Source organism: Haplochromis burtoni, unplaced genomic scaffold (assembly GCF_018398535.1).
Source record: "Haplochromis burtoni strain Fernald_Lab_line unplaced genomic scaffold, NCSU_Asbu1 Contig_86, whole genome shotgun sequence".
Taxonomy (NCBI): domain Eukaryota; kingdom Metazoa; phylum Chordata; class Actinopteri; order Cichliformes; family Cichlidae; genus Haplochromis; species Haplochromis burtoni.
This window is the reverse complement of record NW_024582447.1, coordinates 1,988,752-2,009,790: the sequence shown is the minus strand read 5'-3', so window position 1 is coordinate 2,009,790 and position 21,039 is coordinate 1,988,752. Positions and strand designations below refer to the sequence as shown.

General features: G+C 39.7%; 3 protein-coding genes across 5 annotated transcripts; 2 read left to right on the top strand and 1 right to left on the bottom strand.

Annotated features, from left to right (window-relative positions):
- Positions 1 to 493: 493 nt before the first annotated feature.
- Positions 494 to 5,498, top strand: LOC102291323 (kelch domain-containing protein 2). Its single transcript, XM_005925611.3, has 14 exons — positions 494 to 696; positions 1,307 to 1,588; positions 1,683 to 1,762; positions 1,870 to 1,987; positions 2,128 to 2,240; positions 3,344 to 3,428; positions 3,619 to 3,702; positions 3,914 to 3,994; positions 4,146 to 4,204; positions 4,401 to 4,510; positions 4,600 to 4,672; positions 4,766 to 4,853; positions 4,939 to 4,991; positions 5,070 to 5,498. The coding sequence occupies exons 2-14, from the start codon at positions 1,325 to 1,327 to the stop codon at positions 5,191 to 5,193; spliced, it is 1,332 nt and encodes a 443-aa protein (XP_005925673.1). The 5' UTR covers positions 494 to 696; positions 1,307 to 1,324; the 3' UTR covers positions 5,194 to 5,498.
- A 1-nt stretch (position 5,499) lies between these two features.
- Positions 5,500 to 15,729, bottom strand: LOC102291010 (nuclear export mediator factor NEMF). Its single transcript, XM_005925610.3, has 32 exons — positions 15,546 to 15,729; positions 15,366 to 15,434; positions 14,435 to 14,537; positions 14,003 to 14,128; positions 13,737 to 13,885; positions 13,551 to 13,618; positions 13,366 to 13,455; positions 13,204 to 13,277; positions 13,062 to 13,132; positions 12,893 to 12,968; positions 12,658 to 12,798; positions 12,339 to 12,547; positions 12,073 to 12,246; positions 11,931 to 11,994; positions 10,945 to 11,033; positions 10,756 to 10,859; positions 10,613 to 10,675; positions 10,387 to 10,499; positions 9,407 to 9,464; positions 9,262 to 9,320; positions 9,056 to 9,176; positions 8,721 to 8,973; positions 8,588 to 8,630; positions 8,451 to 8,500; positions 8,197 to 8,344; positions 7,940 to 8,017; positions 7,614 to 7,829; positions 7,344 to 7,379; positions 7,109 to 7,215; positions 6,989 to 7,032; positions 6,824 to 6,903; positions 5,500 to 6,418 (listed from the first exon to the last, which is right to left on the bottom strand). Exons 1-32 carry the CDS (start codon positions 15,602 to 15,604, stop codon positions 6,341 to 6,343), a joined length of 3,213 nt encoding a protein of 1,070 aa, XP_005925672.1. The 5' UTR covers positions 15,605 to 15,729; the 3' UTR covers positions 5,500 to 6,340.
- A 65-nt stretch (positions 15,730 to 15,794) lies between these two features.
- On the top strand, positions 15,795 to 20,937 carry LOC102290293 (MAPK/MAK/MRK overlapping kinase). Of its 3 annotated transcripts, none has more exons than XM_005925607.3 (12): positions 15,795 to 16,120; positions 17,808 to 17,922; positions 18,259 to 18,348; positions 18,419 to 18,489; positions 18,578 to 18,656; positions 18,746 to 18,794; positions 18,892 to 19,070; positions 19,300 to 19,401; positions 19,790 to 19,963; positions 20,112 to 20,271; positions 20,344 to 20,541; positions 20,779 to 20,937. In XM_005925607.3, the coding sequence occupies exons 1-12, from the start codon at positions 15,937 to 15,939 to the stop codon at positions 20,854 to 20,856; spliced, it is 1,479 nt and encodes a 492-aa protein (XP_005925669.1). In that variant the 5' UTR covers positions 15,795 to 15,936; the 3' UTR covers positions 20,857 to 20,937. The 3 variants fall into 3 exon arrangements, with proteins under 3 accessions (XP_005925669.1, XP_005925670.1, XP_005925671.1); XM_005925608.3 differs by lacking the exon at positions 15,795 to 16,120 and adding an exon at positions 16,401 to 16,530; XM_005925609.3 differs by lacking the exon at positions 15,795 to 16,120 and adding an exon at positions 16,459 to 16,568.
- Positions 20,938 to 21,039: the final 102 nt, after the last annotated feature.

The following is a 21,039-nucleotide window of genomic DNA, read 5'->3' as shown; positions in this document are numbered from 1 at the left end:
ACTATATCGTAGCTTTGTGAAATATGTTTTTCTAAAATTGTTTCAAAAGGACCGACACATTTTTATATGTGCAACCAATTTTACTCAATTAATGTGCAAGGTAAATACCAAAGAGTGGCTCTTGTGATAGATGCATCCTGTCCCTGATACAGGCATATATGCTGTTGGATTCAGCACAGTCAGAGCTTTGAGTTCTGCTGCAGCCTCTCCCATTCAGCTTGGCAATTTATTTATTTATTTTTATAATTTTATCTTTATATAACATCCATTTCATATGAAACTTTAACGAAACGAAAAGCGTTGTTGCGCTTTGTTCTGCGTTTGGGAGTCTTAAATTTTGGGGGTACTTTTCCACCCTACTATTAATGAAAACAATTAAATGTGGAGACTTTTATTTTGAAAAGAAAAACGTCTCCATTTGATTTTGACCTAATTGTGTGTACCTGTTTCTTATATGAGAGTTGTCCTGTAGCAGTAGTGACTTCGTAGTAGTAGTAGTAATTATAACAATAATAATATAAATAATAAAACCTTTATACAACGCAGGACGGCCTAGCCCGTTAATTCCGACCTTATAAAGATGGTGGATTTAAAAAGTCTAGTCATTTCCGGTCGTGCCCCCCAGAAGATTGTGATGACCTTACATAAATGGCGCATTGCTACTGAAATTTGCAAGGAACCCTAGTATCTGATAAGGTAAAGCGATGACAGGACTGGCTAGATTTTGTGTAGGATATTTGAATTCTGGTTAGTTTAGACATAAACGAGGTAGATATATCTGAGCGGTATTTAGCGTACAGTTTTCGGTGTGTTTTTCTTCTGCAGAGGGAAATAACTGTTTGGTGCTTGCTAGCACGAATTACAGCAAAGCAATGAAGAGAATTTTAGACAAATATATGAATTAACAGCATTTTGTTAAGCTGTTATTCACTGTAAGTCTTCCATGTAATATTAGAGGTATGCTTAAATGCCAGCGTTGGGCTAGTAGCCTAAATAGTTAAGGTAGAAAAGTAGGTCAGCATTTGTCGTGCTACTTGCTAACATGATACAATCCGCTGCCATGGTAAATGATGATGTGACTTTGACCTAGAAACAAGCAAATCTCTACTTGACACAGAGAGAGCATGTTCTATTTTTATGGCTAATTTTGTACACCTCCACTGTTTTAAATGTGGGTCATTTCCTTGATTGTTTGTTTTTGCTTGTTTTAAAGATTATTTTTGGCCCGGGATTAATGCGTTAATAGAATAATCCTATTGGCCATAACCTAGTCGATTTCTCAGTACCTTACTTCTTGCTTTGATAGGAAACAAAAGAGGCTGGCATGGCAGAGGGAAGGGCAGAGATGGAAGAAGACAGGGGAGATCTGCCCAACGGAGAGGATGACAACGACTCGGATAGAGATGAAGATAACAGATTAGTTGGTTGGATATTACATGAAGATATGGATGAGGACGAGGAAGATGAGGAAGTGGACGATGAGCAGTTATTAGACGCTGAAGCAGTTGAGCAGGACGCCCCAGCTGAGCGAAGTGGTCATATAGCAGTGGTTGACAGAAACATCATGTATGTGTGGGGTGGATACAAGGTATGCTCCTAAACTGCATTGCCATTATGTTTCTGTATCTTTCTGCCGTCTCCATAATTGTCTAAATTTCACTGTGTTCATCCTCCTGAACAAGAATGCTGAAAACCATGGATTCTTCGACTTGTATCTGCCTAGAAACGAGATCTGGACCTACAACATGGAGTCAGGAGTCTGGTGAGGGCATCTGGCTTGCAAGCCAATCATACCTCTACTTTGTAATTGTGTACAAAAATGAATATAAACATATATATATTTATATATTTATTTTTTTCTATTTACAGGACAAAGCATATAGCGGGAGGTAGCCTCCACACATCTATGTCAGGCAGCTGTGGGGTGTGTGTTGATGGAGTTCTCTACCTTTTCGGGGGGCATCACGCCCGGGGAAACACAAACAAGGTAGGGTGTGACTAGGGTTAGACTAAATTTCCTATCTGCTTCTGGTGTTTTTAAATAGGTGCTTGCATCACATTACCTTAAAAACATATCAGCCAGCTGTGCGAGCGGACAGTCTTTACAAAACGTCTTTGCTCGTATAGATTTACCGCTTGCCCTTGAGAACTCCCAGCCTTGTGTGGGAGGAAATGAGGGATCTTAAAGGACTTCCGCCATCATCCAAGGACAAGCTGGGCTGCTGGGTTCAGAAAAACCGGTAACAGGATAAGGGTTTTTGTTTGTATGTTTGTTTTGGAGGTTTTTTTAATGCAGGTTTTTTTTTTTTTTTATGTAGTTACTCATTGTGCTTGAGAAAATAAGGCTCAGTTTCACCAATCCTTCATTTCTTTTGACAAACATGTTTTTAGATTAACTGTGAAATGTTTTTTTTTTCCTATAAAAAGAGTAAAAACAATAGATTGATCTTGAGTTTACTTGAAAGTAAAATGGCATTAATTTTGACACAATGATGGTCGTTGTTTCAGAAGTTTTATTACTGTATAGTTTACATACTCTAATTGTAGAAATGAATGTTGTGGAAATTTTTGGCTTTTAATGATTTCTTTTTCCAGGATGGAATGATTGTACGGCAGACATCATTAATGACTGAGTGCACAAGTTTGAATTTATTTTGGATTTCCTCTAATCCAAACAGGGTCAAATACATACATACAGATGCTGTTTCTAGTCATCAATACTTGCTTCATTGTGGTTGGTGACACTAGCGCTCCAGCAGTTTCCAGTTCATGGCAGGCTTGAGCCTTGGTGGTTCCTGGGTTGTTCGTAAACATCCTAACCAATTTCCTCTTATCTGAAGGTGACAGTTTGGTTCTTCCTCTAGACACTGGACAAAGTGGTGACACATCTGAATGTGTGTGAATCTAAAATTTTCCTTCTTATATCTTCTTGAAGTTTCACATTGTTCTGAGTATTGGTCAGTCCAATGACTGCTGTCAGGCAAATCCTTTTCAATGCTGCACATAGAAACTACCCGTTGTAGTCAATCACGATCACTAATGAGGCCTTTGCCTTCAGAGCCACTTATTAAAAGATTTAAGTGAGTTTATATATATGTTTGAGCTTGTATGTATGCTTTTGACACTGTGTGGATTAGAGATTTGTTTGTTTTTTAAGTCATTAAAGACACATGTACAATCCTTCCACACTGGAAAAACAGTCCAAAGAAATGATTAAAAGTCCAGAGTTCATGCTCATGATAAATCTGTGGTCATTTCTGATCACAACACAATGAGAAATTCATAAGAGAGATCATTTCTGTAAGATTTTAAATATGTAAGTAATTTGTCTGAATGATTGCAGAATTATCTACTTTGGGGGCTATGGCTACGCTGCACAGGGCGCTCATCGAGGGACTTTTGAATATGATGAATCGTCTTCTCTTGTGGTCTGTAAAAACAAAAATCTTATGACAAATGATGCATTTAAACAAAACTATTATAAAATTGTCTTGAAATCCATTAGATGCTGTTTTTGCTAATTAAATGTACTTTTGATAGCTGGAGCTTCTTGAATAATTATGGCTTAATATCTAAATGTATCCCTCTGCCTTGTCCTCTTTGTTTTCACCGCTACAGTGGGACAGCCCTGGGCGAGGCTGGAACAACCACATCCATATCCTGGATCTGGAGACGTCAACGTGGAGTCAGCCAATTACCACGGTAAAAACACTTCCTTACAACTTCAGCACATTCGATTTTATGCATACACACAAATGCGTGTATCACATTGCCCTGCAGTAAAACTTGGAAACATCCTCTGTAATTAAACAGCCTCTCCCTTTTTCTTCTAATTTAAAAAAAAAAAAAAAAAAAGAGATCTTAGTGATCTTTAAACAGTATTTTCAATTTGTCTTGGTTTGGCCTGATGCAGGGGGACACCCCTTCACCCAGAGCAGCTCATGCCTGCGCAACAGTTGGCAACAGAGGCTATGTGTTTGGTGGCCGATACAAGGTAAGCATGGGCAAAACGTGAGATTTCAAATCAAAGCATCACTTTTCTTCTTTTTTTTTTCCACTCCTAAATTATGTGCATAAGTGTGTGCACTCATTTAAAGATGAAGATGTTTTCAAAATAAACAAATGTACTTTTGTTTTGTTCACAGAACTACAGATTAAATGACCTGTACTATCTTGACCTGGACACGTGGGAGTGGCATGAAATGTAAGTGCTTCTTAATGTGCTGTGGTATGTAATCCACACTATAAAGGTTTTTATTAATCAGATTATACATATTATACGGATCATAGCAAAGGTTTTGAATTGAATCTTTTTTTCTTTTTTTTTTTAATATCACGTTTCTAATTGCAAGACTATCTGATCCGATTATTCCCCTGTGACCCACTCTGCCTTGCTCTAGGAGCGTTCCCCAGCAGGGTCCAGTGGGCCGTTCCTGGCACTCCTTCACTCCTGTGTCACCAGACCACATCTTGCTATTTGGAGGTTTCACCACAGACAGGGAGACGTTGAGTGAGTCAGACACTCGACCTCAAGGAGCAAATAATCAGAGGTCCTAAAATAATACCTGATCTCAAAGAGATTATTTTTCTGTCTTTTAGGTGATGCTTGGCTGTACAGTGTGAGCAAAAATGAATGGAAGCCTTTCAAACACAGTCACACAGAGAGCCCCAGGTGACCATCTCACGTTACTGTGAACAGCTGGCAGTGCGCTGGCAGTTTTTCCTGAGCTAAAATGTGGACAATGTTTGACTTTGTGATTTTTAGGCTGTGGCACACAGCGTGCGCTGGTCCAGATGGCGAAGTGTTTGCGTTCGGAGGGTGTGCCAACAACCTGCTGTCACAGCACAGAGCTGTAAGATGGTCATCATATCTCAATTTAACCTGCAGTTAATGCAAATTTTCACTTGGTGAATTAGATTTTTTCCTCCACTTCACAGGCACACAGCAATGACCTGCTGGTTTTCAATGTTCAGCCCAAATCATTAGTTCGGTGAGTGCATACAGATTTGAAATCCATTTCAATTTATTTTGCCATCACGTCGTGTTCATCTAACTCTCCAATTTCCAGGTTCTGCATGGAGACCATCCTTCAGCACAGGGAGCGTTTGTCTAGCTACTGGGACTGTTTGCCTAAACACCTCCTGCACAGCCTCAAACAGAGAATGGCACGTGTCAACACACTGGGCTCTTAAGAGGACAATTAGAGGACAATATGTATGCGTGGAAGGGATACATGCTTTCTGAAAGCAGGTAGTCCTTTTCATGTCAGTGGATACTTTCATACATAAAAACCTCTCCAGGGAATGCTGAACGGCTTCGGATTTGTTAGAAATGGGTCCCGCCTGACGCATGATGGTTCACAGGCCATCCTCAAAACTGTTAATCACCTTATAGATGTTGCCGGGACAACCATCATTGTTGAGTGGTGGTGGTGATGCGATAGCACAGAGGAGAAACCTCTCACTACATTTGGGATTAGCTTTTTTTTTTTTTTTTTCTCTCTCTAAACATTCTTTGCCCATCTTAATTTTGATGAGTCGTTTCGACAGTAGTGATGAAAAGCTTAAATGACGGCGTCGTTTTCTGTCCAGATTAGATGAGTCTTATGATGACAAACGTGAACTAAAAACAAAACTTAAATTCATTAAGACAGTGATTCTGTATCAAACAACAAATTAAAAATAAGTTTGCTGTAATTATTACTATAATTTTTGAGAATATCTTGAATACAGTGTTTATTGATGTTGAATGATTTTCCGAAGTTCTCACAGACCTAAAACTCGTGCTTTATGCTACACATGACTATCTACTTTAAGGCACAGAAATGCTAACTTTAAGTTTTTGTGTATATATGATTATTTATGTATGTGTGTGTGTGTGTGTGTGCGTGATTCTGTACGTTCAAAGAGGCTTTTAAAGCCTGAAATTGGAGAAAATAAATTGTTGAAAGTGGCTACTGTAGCATACGAACTTAATTTAATCAATAACTCACTGCAAGTTTATTGGGGCTGCGGCTTTGTTTGGAATCGCCTGGTTTGCACAAAATTCCCTTGATTGATTTAGTTTGTTTGTTTGTTTGTTTTTAAGTGTGGGATTTAAAAAGGCATATTATTACTGCAATGCATAATTTGTACTCAGAAAATAAACACATGACATATTCAGCTTTGTTACATGTTGTGGTTCACCAAATACAATCTCAAGAATTCTGAGAAAATAACCACCCAGGTCTGAAATATAGGTGAAGTCTGCAGAGTCTCAGTGAACCGGACTGAGGTGCAGTTCCGTGCTGAAGAAATGCTGTAAATTTCAAAAGTCTCTCCGGCTCGTGTCTTCTATCCTTCATTTTTTCTTGGCAGCCAGCAGGTTTGGAGCAGACACCTTGACTTTTCCTGGCATGTTTCTGGATAGGTCAGAATCCTGCGGCAGAGCGTCGTGAGAAAAGGGACAGTTTGAATTGTAACACAAGGGAAAACTGTGCTTCCATGCCGTAACAGTTTCAAACAGTTATTGATAAGATTATTCTATTTTTACAGTTTGTTGGGTGGAAAATGTGAAGTTAAAAAAAACCCCTGAAACATCTGTTTGACCCTAAACATAATCCAATAAAGATTCAGCAGCAGGTGAGATGACTGTGCTGAAGTTCATTCATTTTAATCTCATGAAATAGCTACAAGTGAGGCGACTTTATTAAAATGCTTCTTTGTGTAGCATTCCTTGATAAATGACTGGATTGTAGTTATTTTCTAATGGATACTAACTATGTAAATTTAGCAACACAAATTAACAGAAAGCACTCTTTAAAGGCAAGAAGGTTTTTTGTACCTTGACGCTGCGGAACAGGTCTTTTTCTCTTGGTGACACCTCTTTGGCTTTCATGAAGCTGAACACTGCAGTGCGTGCAGCTGGTAGGAGCACGAACAAGAATTTACCATCAGCTTGAAAGAAACTATCTTTACAGTAATGTCAGTCAAAAGCTTTCCGAATTACCTTTGCCTTTTTTCTGAGAACCTGGTGTCAGTTTCACTTTGTGTCTGCAGAAGACAAGCAAGCAGTTAGGCTTTGGTCTCTTCAATTTGACTAATACAAGGAAAAGCTGATACCACTCACTTGTAGTTGGAAAGAGCAGTGTACGGAGCGCAGACTGGCACTGCAAACAGCATCACATCCTCCGGATGCGGCTGGCCTGTTAGAGAGGTGAGCAGATTCTCTGCTTCCTAAAGTAACAGACAAAAAGAAATCCTTTAAAATCAAGCTATTCTTTTTAGTAGTATTTTTAAAGGGCATACAGATTTCTTTTTTAGGATTAATAATCCATATTTAAATATTTATACTGCAAACTTACCTCTGCTCCAGGATTGTCCTGGTCCACCTCATCTTCCTGAAAGAGAAGAAAGCTTTGTTGAACCTTTCCAGGTACCGGTCTGTGGCCATGAGTCACCAAACAGCCACAGATAGGTTTGTTCTAATTACAGTATTGTGTAAAAGTCTTGAGCTACTCTTAATTTCTTTATATGTTTCTTCTAAGGAGGCAGACTTTGATTATTTTTTTATGCAGATAACTTTGTAAACATAATCAGATATTATACATACACATACTGAATCCTTTCATTACCTTATCCTCCTGTTCTGCAGCACCTCCCTCCTCTCCGGGCTGCTTCTTCTCCTCCTCCTCCCCTCCACCCTGCTCTGCTTTCTTCCCAGCAGTCTCCACATTACGAGCTTTCTGATGTTGTTTTTGAGCGGCCGGTTTCCTGACAGGCTCCTCTTTCCCCTTCCCTTTCTTTCCTTTCTTCCCTTTATCTTTCTCCTCCTTCGTGGAACCAGCTGACTAAGGAAGCAAAGCAGCTGAAATGTTATTTACTGCGACACCATCGAGAACCACGTGCGCTGCAAGTACTAGTGCCAGCTGCATGTAAGGGTTTTTCTATTCATTCTCACCCCAAGCAGCTGCATCATCAGCTCTCTGTCCTCTTCATCCTGATCTTTATACTTTTCTTTGATCTTCTTCAGTTTGTTCTGTAATGACAGAAGAGTGTGGCTGGTACCTTTAGCCCATTTTTTAAACTAAATGTAATCTTATAATCTTCTCATTTAGTAAAACTTCAGCTCTCAATTAAAAAAAAAATACTAAAAGGTTTTAAGACCTCTGATGCTTGCACAGCACAAAAAATGCCAACTTCATCCGTCCGTCTCACCTTTTGACCTCTCTTTAACGGCTGCTGAGAGGGTCCACTGCCACTTTTGGACCCCTGATCCCCCACCGGTCCACCGAATGACTTGTCAGGCTTCTCCTCAGTCTCACAGCCCTCCAGTTTCTGCTGCTGCTTCTTCTTCTTCTCTTCTCTAAGGGAGGAGGCAAAAACACAGCGACCGGTCATCTTTCTCTGCTCATGCCGTCATCATCCGCTTGTAATATAAAACAGGATTTTCATTTGGGTTATACGCTCACCTTCTCTGCTTGGCAGTCATGTGTTTTTTCCCCTGTGAATCTACGTCATCCTGAAAGTCAATGAATAAAAAATTGCTATTTATTGTACTTTAAATGAGATGGAAAAAACTTAAATGTCCAAAGATGGTAATATTTGCCTGAGCAGTTGTTTCTTTTTTGAAGCCGGCATTCTGGGAGCTCCTAGAAATAAGGAGAAATGTTATTAAAGTACTTTTAATTCTGCAAATATACATCTGTTTGGCTTTTCTTTTGCTTGGTTAGTGGTACTACCTGCTGGGTTGTAAATGAGAGAGGGTGATGGTCGTATCTGGAAAGCTGAATTCTTCACTCTCTTCATTCTCTTTTTCCATACCACTGTCACTCCGTTCTGACACCTTCTCTCCTGTATCTGCTGCAGAGTCTACTTCTCCACTCGCGCCATCATCCTCCTCCTCTGTGTCATCCTCCTTTTTCACCTCCACCTCCTTGGTCTCTCCATCGTCTGCTCTTTCTTCACCCTGATCTTCATTACTGCTGTCATCCCCTAGAAAGGCAGCAGAAATGGCTCAACAAATGCATATAGATAGATATAGACAGAAATTACATCATTGATGGTTTCTTCCTACCTATGAGCTCCTCTCCCTCATCTAATAGCTCGGCAGTTCTGGATGTGGCCTCCTCCATGTCTTCCTCTACGGTTCTCACCTTCCTCTCCCCTTGGTGCCGAAACACACTCTGATCATCCACCTGTAAAAAGCAGAAGAAACATTAGCGAATTCTTTAAAAATGATAAAGGCTTGAAAATACACTCACAGCTAGTGATGGTACTCACCTTGAAGAGGAACCCAAAGCCCATAATTAAGTAAGAAGGTGGCAGAAAATTTTTCTTTCCTAAGGGAAAAAAAATTACAAAAATGAGTCCCATCGTATCTCTTTGTAGTCGGTATTTCGTGCATTCGAATTCTGCTCTTTGATACCTCTGATCATGAAGCTTCCAGTTGTCAAGTACTCGCCAGTGGGAGCAGTTTTAGACACCTGGGGGAGAACAAAACGCATAATACCACTTATCAATTTATTAATAAACAATTATACTATAAAAAACACCACAAGTTCAAAGGTAAGTTCAAAGGTCCCAGAGAGTGTTTAGACTTTAGTATGGAGCAATTTTGTGAGTGTATCCCTGATTTAATTACTGCAGTCGTTGGCTGCTAACAGGATGGCTGCTTTAAAACTAACATATCTGTGAGTAGCTTCTCATTTCTTAAACAGCCATGTCCAAAGTCATATCAAAATATATCCAAAGACGTAATTATTGGCCTGCTTCAAGCAAAGGAAACAAGTAAGGAAACTACAGAAACTACAATAACCTGGAGAGATTAGTGGTTAACCATCTCTTAGGAAGAGGGATTGTAATCAGTGATCGCATATCAAATCAGAAAAATACAACAGAAGAGCTCACAGCTTTGATTAATAGTGAAAGTAAGAACATTTCCATGCGGACAATGCAAAGACAACTCGAGACTAAAGAATTAAAGTAGGAAAACCACTTATCAGTGTGGCTAATAGGGAAAGGAGTCTTCAGAGTGCTAGGGAACATAAAGATTGGACTCTGGAGCAATGAGGAAAAGGTCATGTGGTCTGATAAGACCTGTCCTGAAGTGATGGGTGCGTCAAGGTAAGAAGCAAGGCGGATGAGGTGATCCACTCATCGTGCCCAGTGCCTACCACAGAAGCTTGTGGGAAAATGTTATGATCTGAGGCTGTTTCAGTTGGTCAGGTCTAGATTCACCAATGAGGCCAGCTGACTATCTAAATGCACTGAATCACCAGGTTTTTCCTTCTTTGATAGCGCCTGTATATTCCAAAATGATAACGTCATGATTCATTGGGATGAATCGTATCACTCTCCTCAATGATAATACATACATAAAAAACATGAAGAGTTTTCTAGACTCACCTGATGATGATGAACCCACCAAGCACTGGTGACAATTTTGGCATCCCAAGCAGCACTGTAGCACACAGCCATGGTGCCAGCTTCTGTCAGAGTACGGGGAGGGATGGGATTCCCTGGAGCAAGACGATGAGCAAGTGGAGGGTGTAAGGAGAAACTAGTTTAACTCAGAGAAACCTAAACTAGTTTAGTGGGGGGAAAAGCATTGAAAGCTGCATTTTAAGTTTACCTGAGGGGTTTTTGATGACACAACTAGTTGCTCCATGGAGGTCAGCATGAACATAGATGTCACCTGAGAAAGTATAGAACAAGTGATAAACCAGATTTTGACGGTATTTATTTTCCAAGAGAAGTGTGTAGAAGCTTCCTTACCAGCCCGGAGGTACCGTTTAACGATCATCTCGTTCTGCTGCTGGTCCCTTCCTGCGATGACGAGATAGTTCTCGGAGCTGATGAACCACAAGAACTTTTCAAACCTGCCAAACGGGAACAGACAGTTAAAGCAGACTCAACAGATCAAGCACATTATAAAGTTCCCACACATACACATCCATGTCTTACCAGTAGACTTTCCTGGCCTTCTGAATGGTGGTCACTGTCTGGACTTCTTTCAGGGTCTGCTGTGTTTTTTTCTCAGCTGATTTCATGGCCTTTAGTGACATTAAGTTAGAAAAATTATCAGTAAAATCTAAATTTAAGTATAAGAGTATAAAGTATGTTATTGTTATTTCACAACAGATGTAGCCTCAAGGCATTTTATTGTAGCGTGAAGACCTGGCAGTAGTAGAAAGCAACTCATACAATCAGTTGACCCCTTGTGAGCAAGCACTGTTCACAGTGGGAAGGAAAAACTCCCTTTTAACAGGAAGAAACCGCCAACATAACCAGGTACAGTGAGGAGCAGCCATCTGTCGTGACTGGTTGGGGGTATGGGGGGAAAAATAGAAAGAGCAAACAGAAAAAGAACAAGAGAGAAACTGTGAGAGAGAGCCCCAGAGTTTAGTGATAACTTATGATTAAATACAGCAGTGGTGTACAAACACGTGGGAAGCAAAAAGAGATTAGTGAAGAAGAGCTGAAGGTGACGGCTAGTCGGCTTGAGTATATTCATTTTTCCACTGCAATTAGTTCCAGGTCATATGCCAGGCAATGGTAGCATTTTATTTAGTGGTGGTCGCTTCAGTCGCCCCGTCTCAGAAGAGATAAAAATGTATCTCACGCCTACCTCCCATCACCAGTGGTATCATGCGCTTTGTACAGTCAGTGGTCGCTTCCAGTGTGGACAAAGCTTAGTTGATGGTTCAGGGTAACCTGATCCAGAACTAACTATAAGCTTTACTAAAACAGGAACGTTTTAAGTCTAATCTTAAAAATAGAGAAAGTGTCTTGGCTCCCCCGCATAAAAAAACTGGGAGTTTGTTCCACAGGAGAGTTTTTTAATGCATAAGAAAACAACGTTCCTTAGAAGAACAGATCTGGATCTTGCTTCCTGCTGATCGTACAATCACATCATGGCATATGGAAAAATGAAAAGACAGTTTTCTTACTTTATCTGCTGCTTCAATGGTTTTCTGTTCCTTTTTTTCAGCGCTGCGTTTGGAGTCGTAGTACCTAAAAAAACACAATAATAAAGTCTATCAACTTTCCCCACATAATGCATTATTGTGTGCACATCACACATCAACCTACTTTTTGGCATTGGCATAAGCAGACAGCCCAAGATCCACATCAACCAACATGGGTTTGTTCCTCTGCAGCTTCCTGTTCTGTCCTTTGTCTTTATTTTTGTTTTTCTTCCCTTTCGTTTCCACAATTTCTTTCTTTTCTTCCTCTTCCTGATCCTCCTCAGAAATATACGGATTCCTGGATGTGACACAACACAACACGCGTATATCAATCTGACTTCACATAAAAATTACGACATTTAAGTTCATTGCTTTTTGGGGTGATCTCACTTTAAAAGCATGGTGATGTGGTTGGTCTGCAGCTTGAGCTCTTTGATGGCACAGGCCACGGGGTCTCCAGCAGCTTGCGCTTCTTTGACAAGAACACCGATCTCAGTCCAGTCCACCTGATTGGCCAGTGCGCTGCGCACCACCTGCAGCGCCCTCTCCACCACAGGCAGGTTCATCTCCACTAGTTCACCCTTTATTCTGTCCACCTCCTGCAACACACAGAACGAGATTTCAGTCACGATCAGCTGAGTGGTTATTGTCCTCAACATCTCCTTGTGCGTACAAGCAAGAATTATTATGTAAAGCCTTTGCTGCTAACCTGTGCTTGGTGCAGGGCCTCCAACCTCTGCTCATGGTCCTTCTTAACATTTTCCAGCTTTTTCAGAGCCTGTTTCTCCTGCTGCAAGGCCTTCAAGTCAATTTTTTGACTCTCCATCTTGGAAAAAAACTCATCTACCACCTGTGTCAGATTATTGTGGTGGATTAGTCTTTATTTTTCTTGAAAAAATAACTTAATTATGATCCCCCAGGTATGTAGCTGCGCTACCATGTACCTTGTCAAAGGTATCAAACTCCAAATAGGGGCTTTTTGCATGCTGGGCAAAAAGGAATGGATGGAATTCATCGTATCTGCAAGTAGACATCATACACATGAGCTAAACAATCCTTTACTTCACAACCAGATGAAAAAAGGTACACCTTGATGTAAAAGCAGAGTCATACGTGAGAAGCTCTTCACTGGGTTTGCCAGGAGTTAAACTTGGTTTCTTCTCAGTCTTTTGAATGATGTAACCCTTGTTATAATAAAGAAGAGTTAGTGAATTCAATCAGACTACTACAGAATCTTAATCTAAAAACTGCTTACTTTGCCACTGAAGTTCTCAGTTTTTTCCATGTAAGTTTCTGCAATCTGCAGAGCCTCCAGGATTTTAGGAGCAACTGAAGAAAAAAGCAGGGAGACCAAATTTAGTTGGAGATTTATAGAAAAATATAAGAGAAATAAAATAGTCTAACTGCCCTACTATACCTTGGGCAGAATCAACTTGACTGTCAATTTTGATAGAGCCCGACAGTCCTGCTTCTATCAAACTGTGCTCTATCAGAGTGGCTCCGTATGCTGTGGATGCGTTAGGAAAGGAAAAAAAGATTCATAGTCTTTCTACATGTTGAAACAAAAGATTAAACTTGTGTATCTTTTGCCTGGATACTTACGAAGGTGAGGATTCAGGACCCTTTTCACTTGCTCCCCATTTGGTGCTTTGCTAAGGATTTCAGTCAGCCTAAATAAAAAAAACAACAATAAATCACTGATATAAGGTTCTGAGTTTTGTTTTGTTTTTTTTAACTAAATTTTGAACCATGTTCAGTTTATCCAGAAACTAGTAAAGAGGTCCTTGCCGCTCCAAACTGATGAGAGGTTCGGGGGGTCTGGCGCTTTCCACAGGGTAGCGCTCTCTCACAGCAATCTTAACGTCTTCTGCCTCTGCTGTCCGAAACCGCAGCAGATTCAGGATGGTGTACTCATGATCTGCAAGGATGATGTTACCCTGAAAATGGAGATGAACACCCCGACAAATAGGCATAAACAGATATGCGGTTGCACGTAAGTAACAGGTTTTGAATATGAACATGAAATGTAAAAAGCATCTGAAATGTTTTCTGACCCTGTCATATAGTTCGATAATCAAGTGGTAGGCAGCTTCATCTGAGCCAAACTGGATGTCGACAATCCGGTCAATCCCAAGCTGCTTAATCTGAGTCAGCCGGCGTGTCTTCAGGTGTTTTCGACACTGAAAAAAACCTCTTTAACATCAGTTTCATCACAACAAGTGATCCAAAAACAAACAAACACAAATGTAGTATGTAAATAAATCACAACAACCACAAGTCATTGTAATGACATTTACATTTACTGTACAGATCCATCTATTAGGGACAGGCAAATCAATACAGTCACTGAATTTGTGCAAGTAAGGATACTAATTAAATTATTTATCCACAGTGAAGCCAAAGGGACAATAAACTCATTACATCACAATAAGTATCCTAAAATAGCAACACAATTATATTATTTTATGTTTTTTAAATAGTCTTACTTTCATCGCAAATCCTGAAGGCATCATGTTCTTGGGCCATTCAAAGTCTGTGGAATGAATACGAGTCCCAGACTCGATCAGGAGAACAGCTTTGCTGTCAGGCCTGCCGATGCAACACTCTGTTATTCTCACTGATTAAAGTGCTGGAAACAATTCAGTAAATTTACTGTTTAATTTTAAAGTACTTTACTTGAGTACTTCCATTTCCTGCTCTGGTAGGAAGGAAAATATCATAAGTGTGCAAATGTATTGCGCCGTCCCTAATTTCTATATACTTTTCCAAGTATATCAGACTTTACTGACTGACCTAAGGCTCTTTCAAAGTTTCCCTTGGAGACTGGTTGCCTTGTTATTTATTTTCAGTTCAGTCCTTGTACCTGACCATTTTCACAAGAATGTTGATTTTTGTTGTTGTTTTTTTAGGCACTTGACACTGACCTAACAGGCCAACACATAACTCAAAGGATAAATGAGTGATGTGTCTAAAATCAATTTTAAATTCTATTTTTAACTCTGTTACTAGCAACCTGCCACAAAAGCACACATCTGTCCCCATTTCTGTAGCTGAAGCTATGCAAAATACAGACATCACAGTTTGACGGGCATAAAATTGTGTTTTTACACTAACAAGGTGATTACTAAGGAACTATTAGTCAAAAGAACAAAAGAAGAATTGACAAGTCTAAAAAAAACTATCTACAGCAGATGAACAGCAACCGACTGGGACACACTTGAAACATATTTCCGAAGACGATGCATTCACTGAAATGTGGCAACTTGTGTATGAATGCATCAATTGTCATTAGCATAAATGAAATGCAAAACCTAACAATGTCATTCTGCTGCATAGCTAGTTTTGTGATATTTCTGTTGTATTTACTAGCTTTATTCATTATAAAAGAGAAAAACTTTCAGAGGACAGTTTTCTTACTTTTGCAAACGGATGAGATACGTCTTGTTGTCGATGTCATACACATTATAGACTCTCATGCCAATGTAGCTGCGGAAGAAAGAGGTAAAACTTCATGAATAACTAAAAGTGTGTGAATATGCAGTGGACAGCCAGTCAGACGAGAGTTAATTTTAGCTTAGCTTAACAACAAGCACCTACTTGGCATTGATCTCGGCAATAACGGCCCTGATATCCACAGTAGTAAATCGTGTTTTCATCGTGATTTTAATTCAGGGTACAGCAACAACAAAAAAGAACTGTTCAAAGTGATAGGGAAAATATTCACATTTCTACAGCAAAATCGGCAAAGAAAACATGCAGGTAATTCCTGAACATGCGCACATATGGCAGTTTTACGGAAACTGGTAAGGCACAAAAATGATCAGGTCCACGCCTTTTGCGCACAGTGGTCGTGAGTGAATAGGACTCTTATCTGGTAACGTTATTCTTGTTATATGAATGTAGGTGAAGCGGCTGCTTTGCTCCAACGGGACCTGTTTCTGTATGCTTTTAAGCTAATGGTCTAGATTTTACCAATAAATGTGCAACAATGATGCACTACTCAAACTGGCTCATTGACGTGAAAAACAGAGCAAGCTTTCGAAATGAGTACAAATCACCACCTAACACCGACTGGATTAAGAGGGGGAATATTGCGGACATGCAGAATAACAACCCGCATCTTAACGAAAAAGCATCCGAACTAGCAGCTGCCATTCATCTCTTGAAAAAAGGTAAGAAATCGATTTGCAGCTATATATCTGGGCCTGCTGCGAATAATTCAGCTCGAGTGGCACTTTTCATACGTGACAGGCCATATTTTGTTGTTTCTTTTAATTCAAACCATGTTCGGACTGATGTGAGGGAAGCAGCTAGAGTTTCCAGTTTCCTCCTTCAGGTCAAAGTGGAGGGCGAAGGCGTGCTCCGTTACCAGGGCGACGGTCAGCTAACAGGATTCACGCTAACGGCGCTAGGCTAGCACCCTCAATGCGACTTCAATGTCCTTTTGACGCAACAGTACGCTAAAATATATATATATATTTATTTATTTATTTTTAAACTTATGAGCGAAATGAAGCATCCACATATGCATGTTGTGGATAGTCGACGCATAAGTGGTGTCTAAAACTCAAAGGAATGCATCGTAAGTAACTAGTTAGGAGCTGAGCGGAGTGATGACAGGTCTGTCTGGGTTACACATCGATTACGTTTCTTTACAAATATCTTTTATGTATTTGCTAACTATGAGCTGTTTTAACTGTAACAGACTAAGTAAATGTTATTGTTAGTTATATGTTTTTCCCCATACATTAAATCAGCATTATACCGATAATTGGTAACGTTAGAGTTGACCTACACGCCCGCCCGTATTTGCCATTTCTATTGCCAGACATATACAGCGAGACAGAGAGAGAGACTATAAACAGTAGTCAGTAATTAAAATAAAAAAATAAAAATAGATAGCCTATATATTAAAAAATACTTTTCTTATTAATTTTGGATAGTTAACACATTAAAAATCAGCTTTCTTAGCAAGAAAGAGCATTAAAAAATGATGTTATCTGGTTTGAATTTAGCTATACAGATTGTCAAAGCTGCAGTCACACAAAAGTAAATCTCCTTTATAGACGACACGAAGTGATTTTGCTCTTGTGGGTTCTTTCGTGTATTTATTATGTGTGTGAATTAGAAAAAGACAGATACAAAAGGCGAGACTTCCACTTTTGACATTTCCATACTACAGACGTTACAGCTTTTGTTATACAAAATGAGTTGGTACAAAAGATGAGGATGCAAGGAGTAGAGGTAGTGAAGGTAGATGAGTTGGGATCAAGCGTCCAAAGCAAGGAGCAGTGACCAAGAGGTGACCAAGAGAGTTCAGGCAGGGTGGAGAGAAGTGATAGAAGGAGTAAAATAGTTATTACCAGTTAGTTAAAATCATTAAAATTAAAGCTACATTTGTAAGTAACAAATTCTGAAAGACCCTAGTTTCTATATGGGTAATAGGTTGACCTCTGCATTCTTTGACTGTACACTGACTATCTTTGGGTTTTTGACTGTTGGATGTATGAAAAAAAAAAAGATTTTATACCAACTTACATGTTTGATAAATTAATAGTCTTCATTGTTTTCTCACAGTTTTAAGACAAAATGTCTTCAATTGGATGTTGAGGGCTATAAATTAGAGAATGACAGCTCCTTGTCTCCCACCAAAATTATCATGGGCTTTATTGTCCAATGGGGCATGTTCTAGTTTTTACTGTCTGTGGAGCACAGGATTCCCCTCTAGATTAGGCAGACTTGTTTTTTTCCTGTGCAATTACACACACAATTTAAATTATTCATAATATTAATATGAGAAATAATGTATTCTTGTTTTTTTGAAAACCTTTTATATGTCTTTTTTATGAATTGTTGCAGGCTACAAAATAATCAAGAAAATTGGGGAAGGCACATTTTCAGAGGTCCTGAAAACTCAGAGCTTAAAAGATGGGAAGTTTTATGCATGTAAAGCCATGAAGCAGACAATAAACAGGTATGTACTCTGGAACTAGCTGTCAGTTAGTAATGTGCAGTTCCCCCATACTCTGCTTTGTAAGGGCAATTGATACATAAGTCAGCAGTTGAGTATTCTGTTCACAATAATGCACCAATTATGGTCATTAAATCTGGTAAGCCTGGTGTAGCTCACTGAATTAAGAAAGCAACCCATATATGTACGGGTATCGCCCCAAGGCCATTTACTGAGTGTCTTCCTCTGCACTCCCTCCCAGAGTTCCTGTATTATCGCAATAAAAGCTAAAAAAAGAAAAGAAAAAAAAGTACATCCTCTGTCATATTAAATGTGCTAATGGTTTACTCTGTTGTTAAGTCTGGAGCAGGCCAACAATCTGCGGGAAGTCCAGGCAATGAAGAGACTGAGCCCTCATGCAAATATTGTCCAGCTACATGAACTGATTTTGTAAGTGTTGCCTGTCACGTAGTTAAATGTATGATATGGTACGTCATGTTAATTTAACAAAATGTTTCAGTGACAAGGAAACTGGAAGGGTATCTTTGATTTGTGAGCTGATGGAAATGAATATCTATGAGTATATACAAGGTAAGTTTAAATCTGGCAGGGAGTCACTTTAACTTTTAGGCTCACTTTGTAGCTGTTTAAGGATCAAAACAGTTTTTATTCCTTGCAGGAAGAAAAACACCTCTGCCCGAACATACAGTAAAGCACTACATGTACCAGCTCTGCAAGTCGCTTGAACACATGCACAGGTACGGTAAAAAGGAAACACTCAAGTTCACATGAAATGATTAAATAAAGGCATTATTTGGGTATCCTGAGGCTGTGTTCTCTTTTATAGCTGTGGGATCTTTCACAGAGATGTAAAACCAGAAAACATTCTTATAAAGGTGAGATGCATCATTGCAGTAATCAGACTTACAAGAATGTAATAGTCGCACTTTTATTTTCAGTGTCATTTTTAACATATATTTGTGCAACTTGCAGCAAAACATTTTGAAGCTTGGCGATTTTGGCTCGTGTCGGAGCGTGTACTCGAAGCCCCCGCACACAGAGTACATCTCCACACGCTGGTACAGAGCCCCAGAGTGCCTGCTCACTGACGGGTATTACAGCCTCAAGATGGACATTTGGAGCGCCGGTTGTGTCTTCTTTGAAATCATGAGGTATCCTGTGCAGCACAGAATTTAACCTGTAATACTTGAAGTTTGGCTAGAGGACATTGCATTTCAATTAAACTTCATTCCTTGTACAACAGCATTGCCTTTGCCCTTCTTTGCATTCTCAGCTTTCTGTGTAATTCGACCTCCTGTCTTCCCACCCCCAGCATAAACAAATGTGAAATGAAACCTGTGTGAATGGCTTTGCTGTGTCAATAATACCTGTGTGTTTCAGCTTGAATCCTCTCTTCCCTGGAACCAACGAGTTGGACCAGATTGCCAAGATTCATGATATTTTGGGAACACCAGATCAAAGTCTGCTCCAAAAGTTCAAGCAGTAGGTGGTCATTATGTTTATTACAGTTCATTATGGTAATTACATGTGACCGAAAGCGGCACAAATAAATTGTGAATACAGGTCCTTCCATTAATGCTTGAACTGTATAAATATTTTAGATTCAGCTTATTTTTTTTACAACTTTAAGAAATGTAATGAAGTACTCCAAGTACACTAGGGTGGGAGCTAGGGCTGAAAATACATTTAAACTCTGTTACAAACTTCATCCAAATTACACACACAAATTTATACCCACTCCAATTATCACAAAATTCTGCATGGCTTCATTAAATATGCTAAGGTTATTACACAAAACAAAATCAGCTAATCAGTACAGAAGTTTAATGTGCTCAGCTATGCTTGTCCCGGTGTTGTAATGTCTGTGCAGGTCTAGAGCGATGCATTTCAACTTCCCTCCAAAAAAAGGCACTGGCATCTCACGGTTAGTCCCCAGATGCCCAGCTCCAGCTCTGTCTCTCCTCTATCAAATGCTTGCCTATGACCCCGATGAACGAATCGCTGCTGAAACAGCCCTAAGGCACACATACTTTAGGGAAATAAGGTGAAGTGCTTAATTGTATTTATGTATCTTAACTGATAACTAATATTTTCCAGAAGTTAAATTATAGCCTTCCTTAGTGTCAAAGTCACAGTTTGAGTGTATTGCTTAAGGGCTTTAAATAAATATGCTCTTGTGTTTCTTCTCCTAGGATGGCAGATAAGAAGGCCGAGAGTCTTCACAGAGTTTCTGGGACTATGGATGTAATCGGAAGTTGTGTGACACAAAACTCAGTTGACCATATCTGTCGACCAGCTCGAGTTGGGAAACAACTGAGAGGGAGACACACAAGACAAACACCTTTAATGAGTGTAAGCTAAAGCTCTAAAAGTTGGCTCCAATAAAATCCACCAAATTACATCTGATACTTTCTCTATTTCCAGCACAACATGAAGCATGTAGCAGACACCCTCATCCGACGGAACATCCCTCATTATCCAGCAGAGCTGCCCAAGCTCAACGTGGTTGTACCGGGACCGCAGATCTCCTTCCCAGTCTCCACTATGCCTGCATTTACAGTCACTCACAGAGGCACACTGCCAACTATCACATCCAAAAAGTGCCAGTCACAGTTGGCCAAGGTAAACACCAGTATGACAGACACCAGGATTTTCACATTTTTGAATTCTTCATTATACCTTCTGGGAATAACATCTACCAAGAGCATTACACAAATGCAGTAAAATAAAAAACAAAAGGCATATTAATGGTCACTAGAAAAAAAAAATGTGAAGAATCAAATTAATACCACTAACCAAGTGCCCTGATGATGCTTTTTGATATGGCCTTTCATTTGGCTGCATCTACTCTCTTCACAGCCCCGGGATGACTCACACCATGCAGCTTTCAAGACCTACTATATGCCACCTCTGGATAGAAAACATGGAGGCTGCTGAGAGCCAAAAAACAGGAAGTATTACATTAAGAAGAAAAAAAAAAAGAAAAAAAAGAAAAAATAAAGCTACTGGCTAGACCTGTACTGAAATGGATAGCTTGAGAAGACACGTCTGTAAAACATCACAACTGTGCTTGAGACGCGAGTCACAGAAGACCATAAAACCTGTTATCTCAACTGCAAA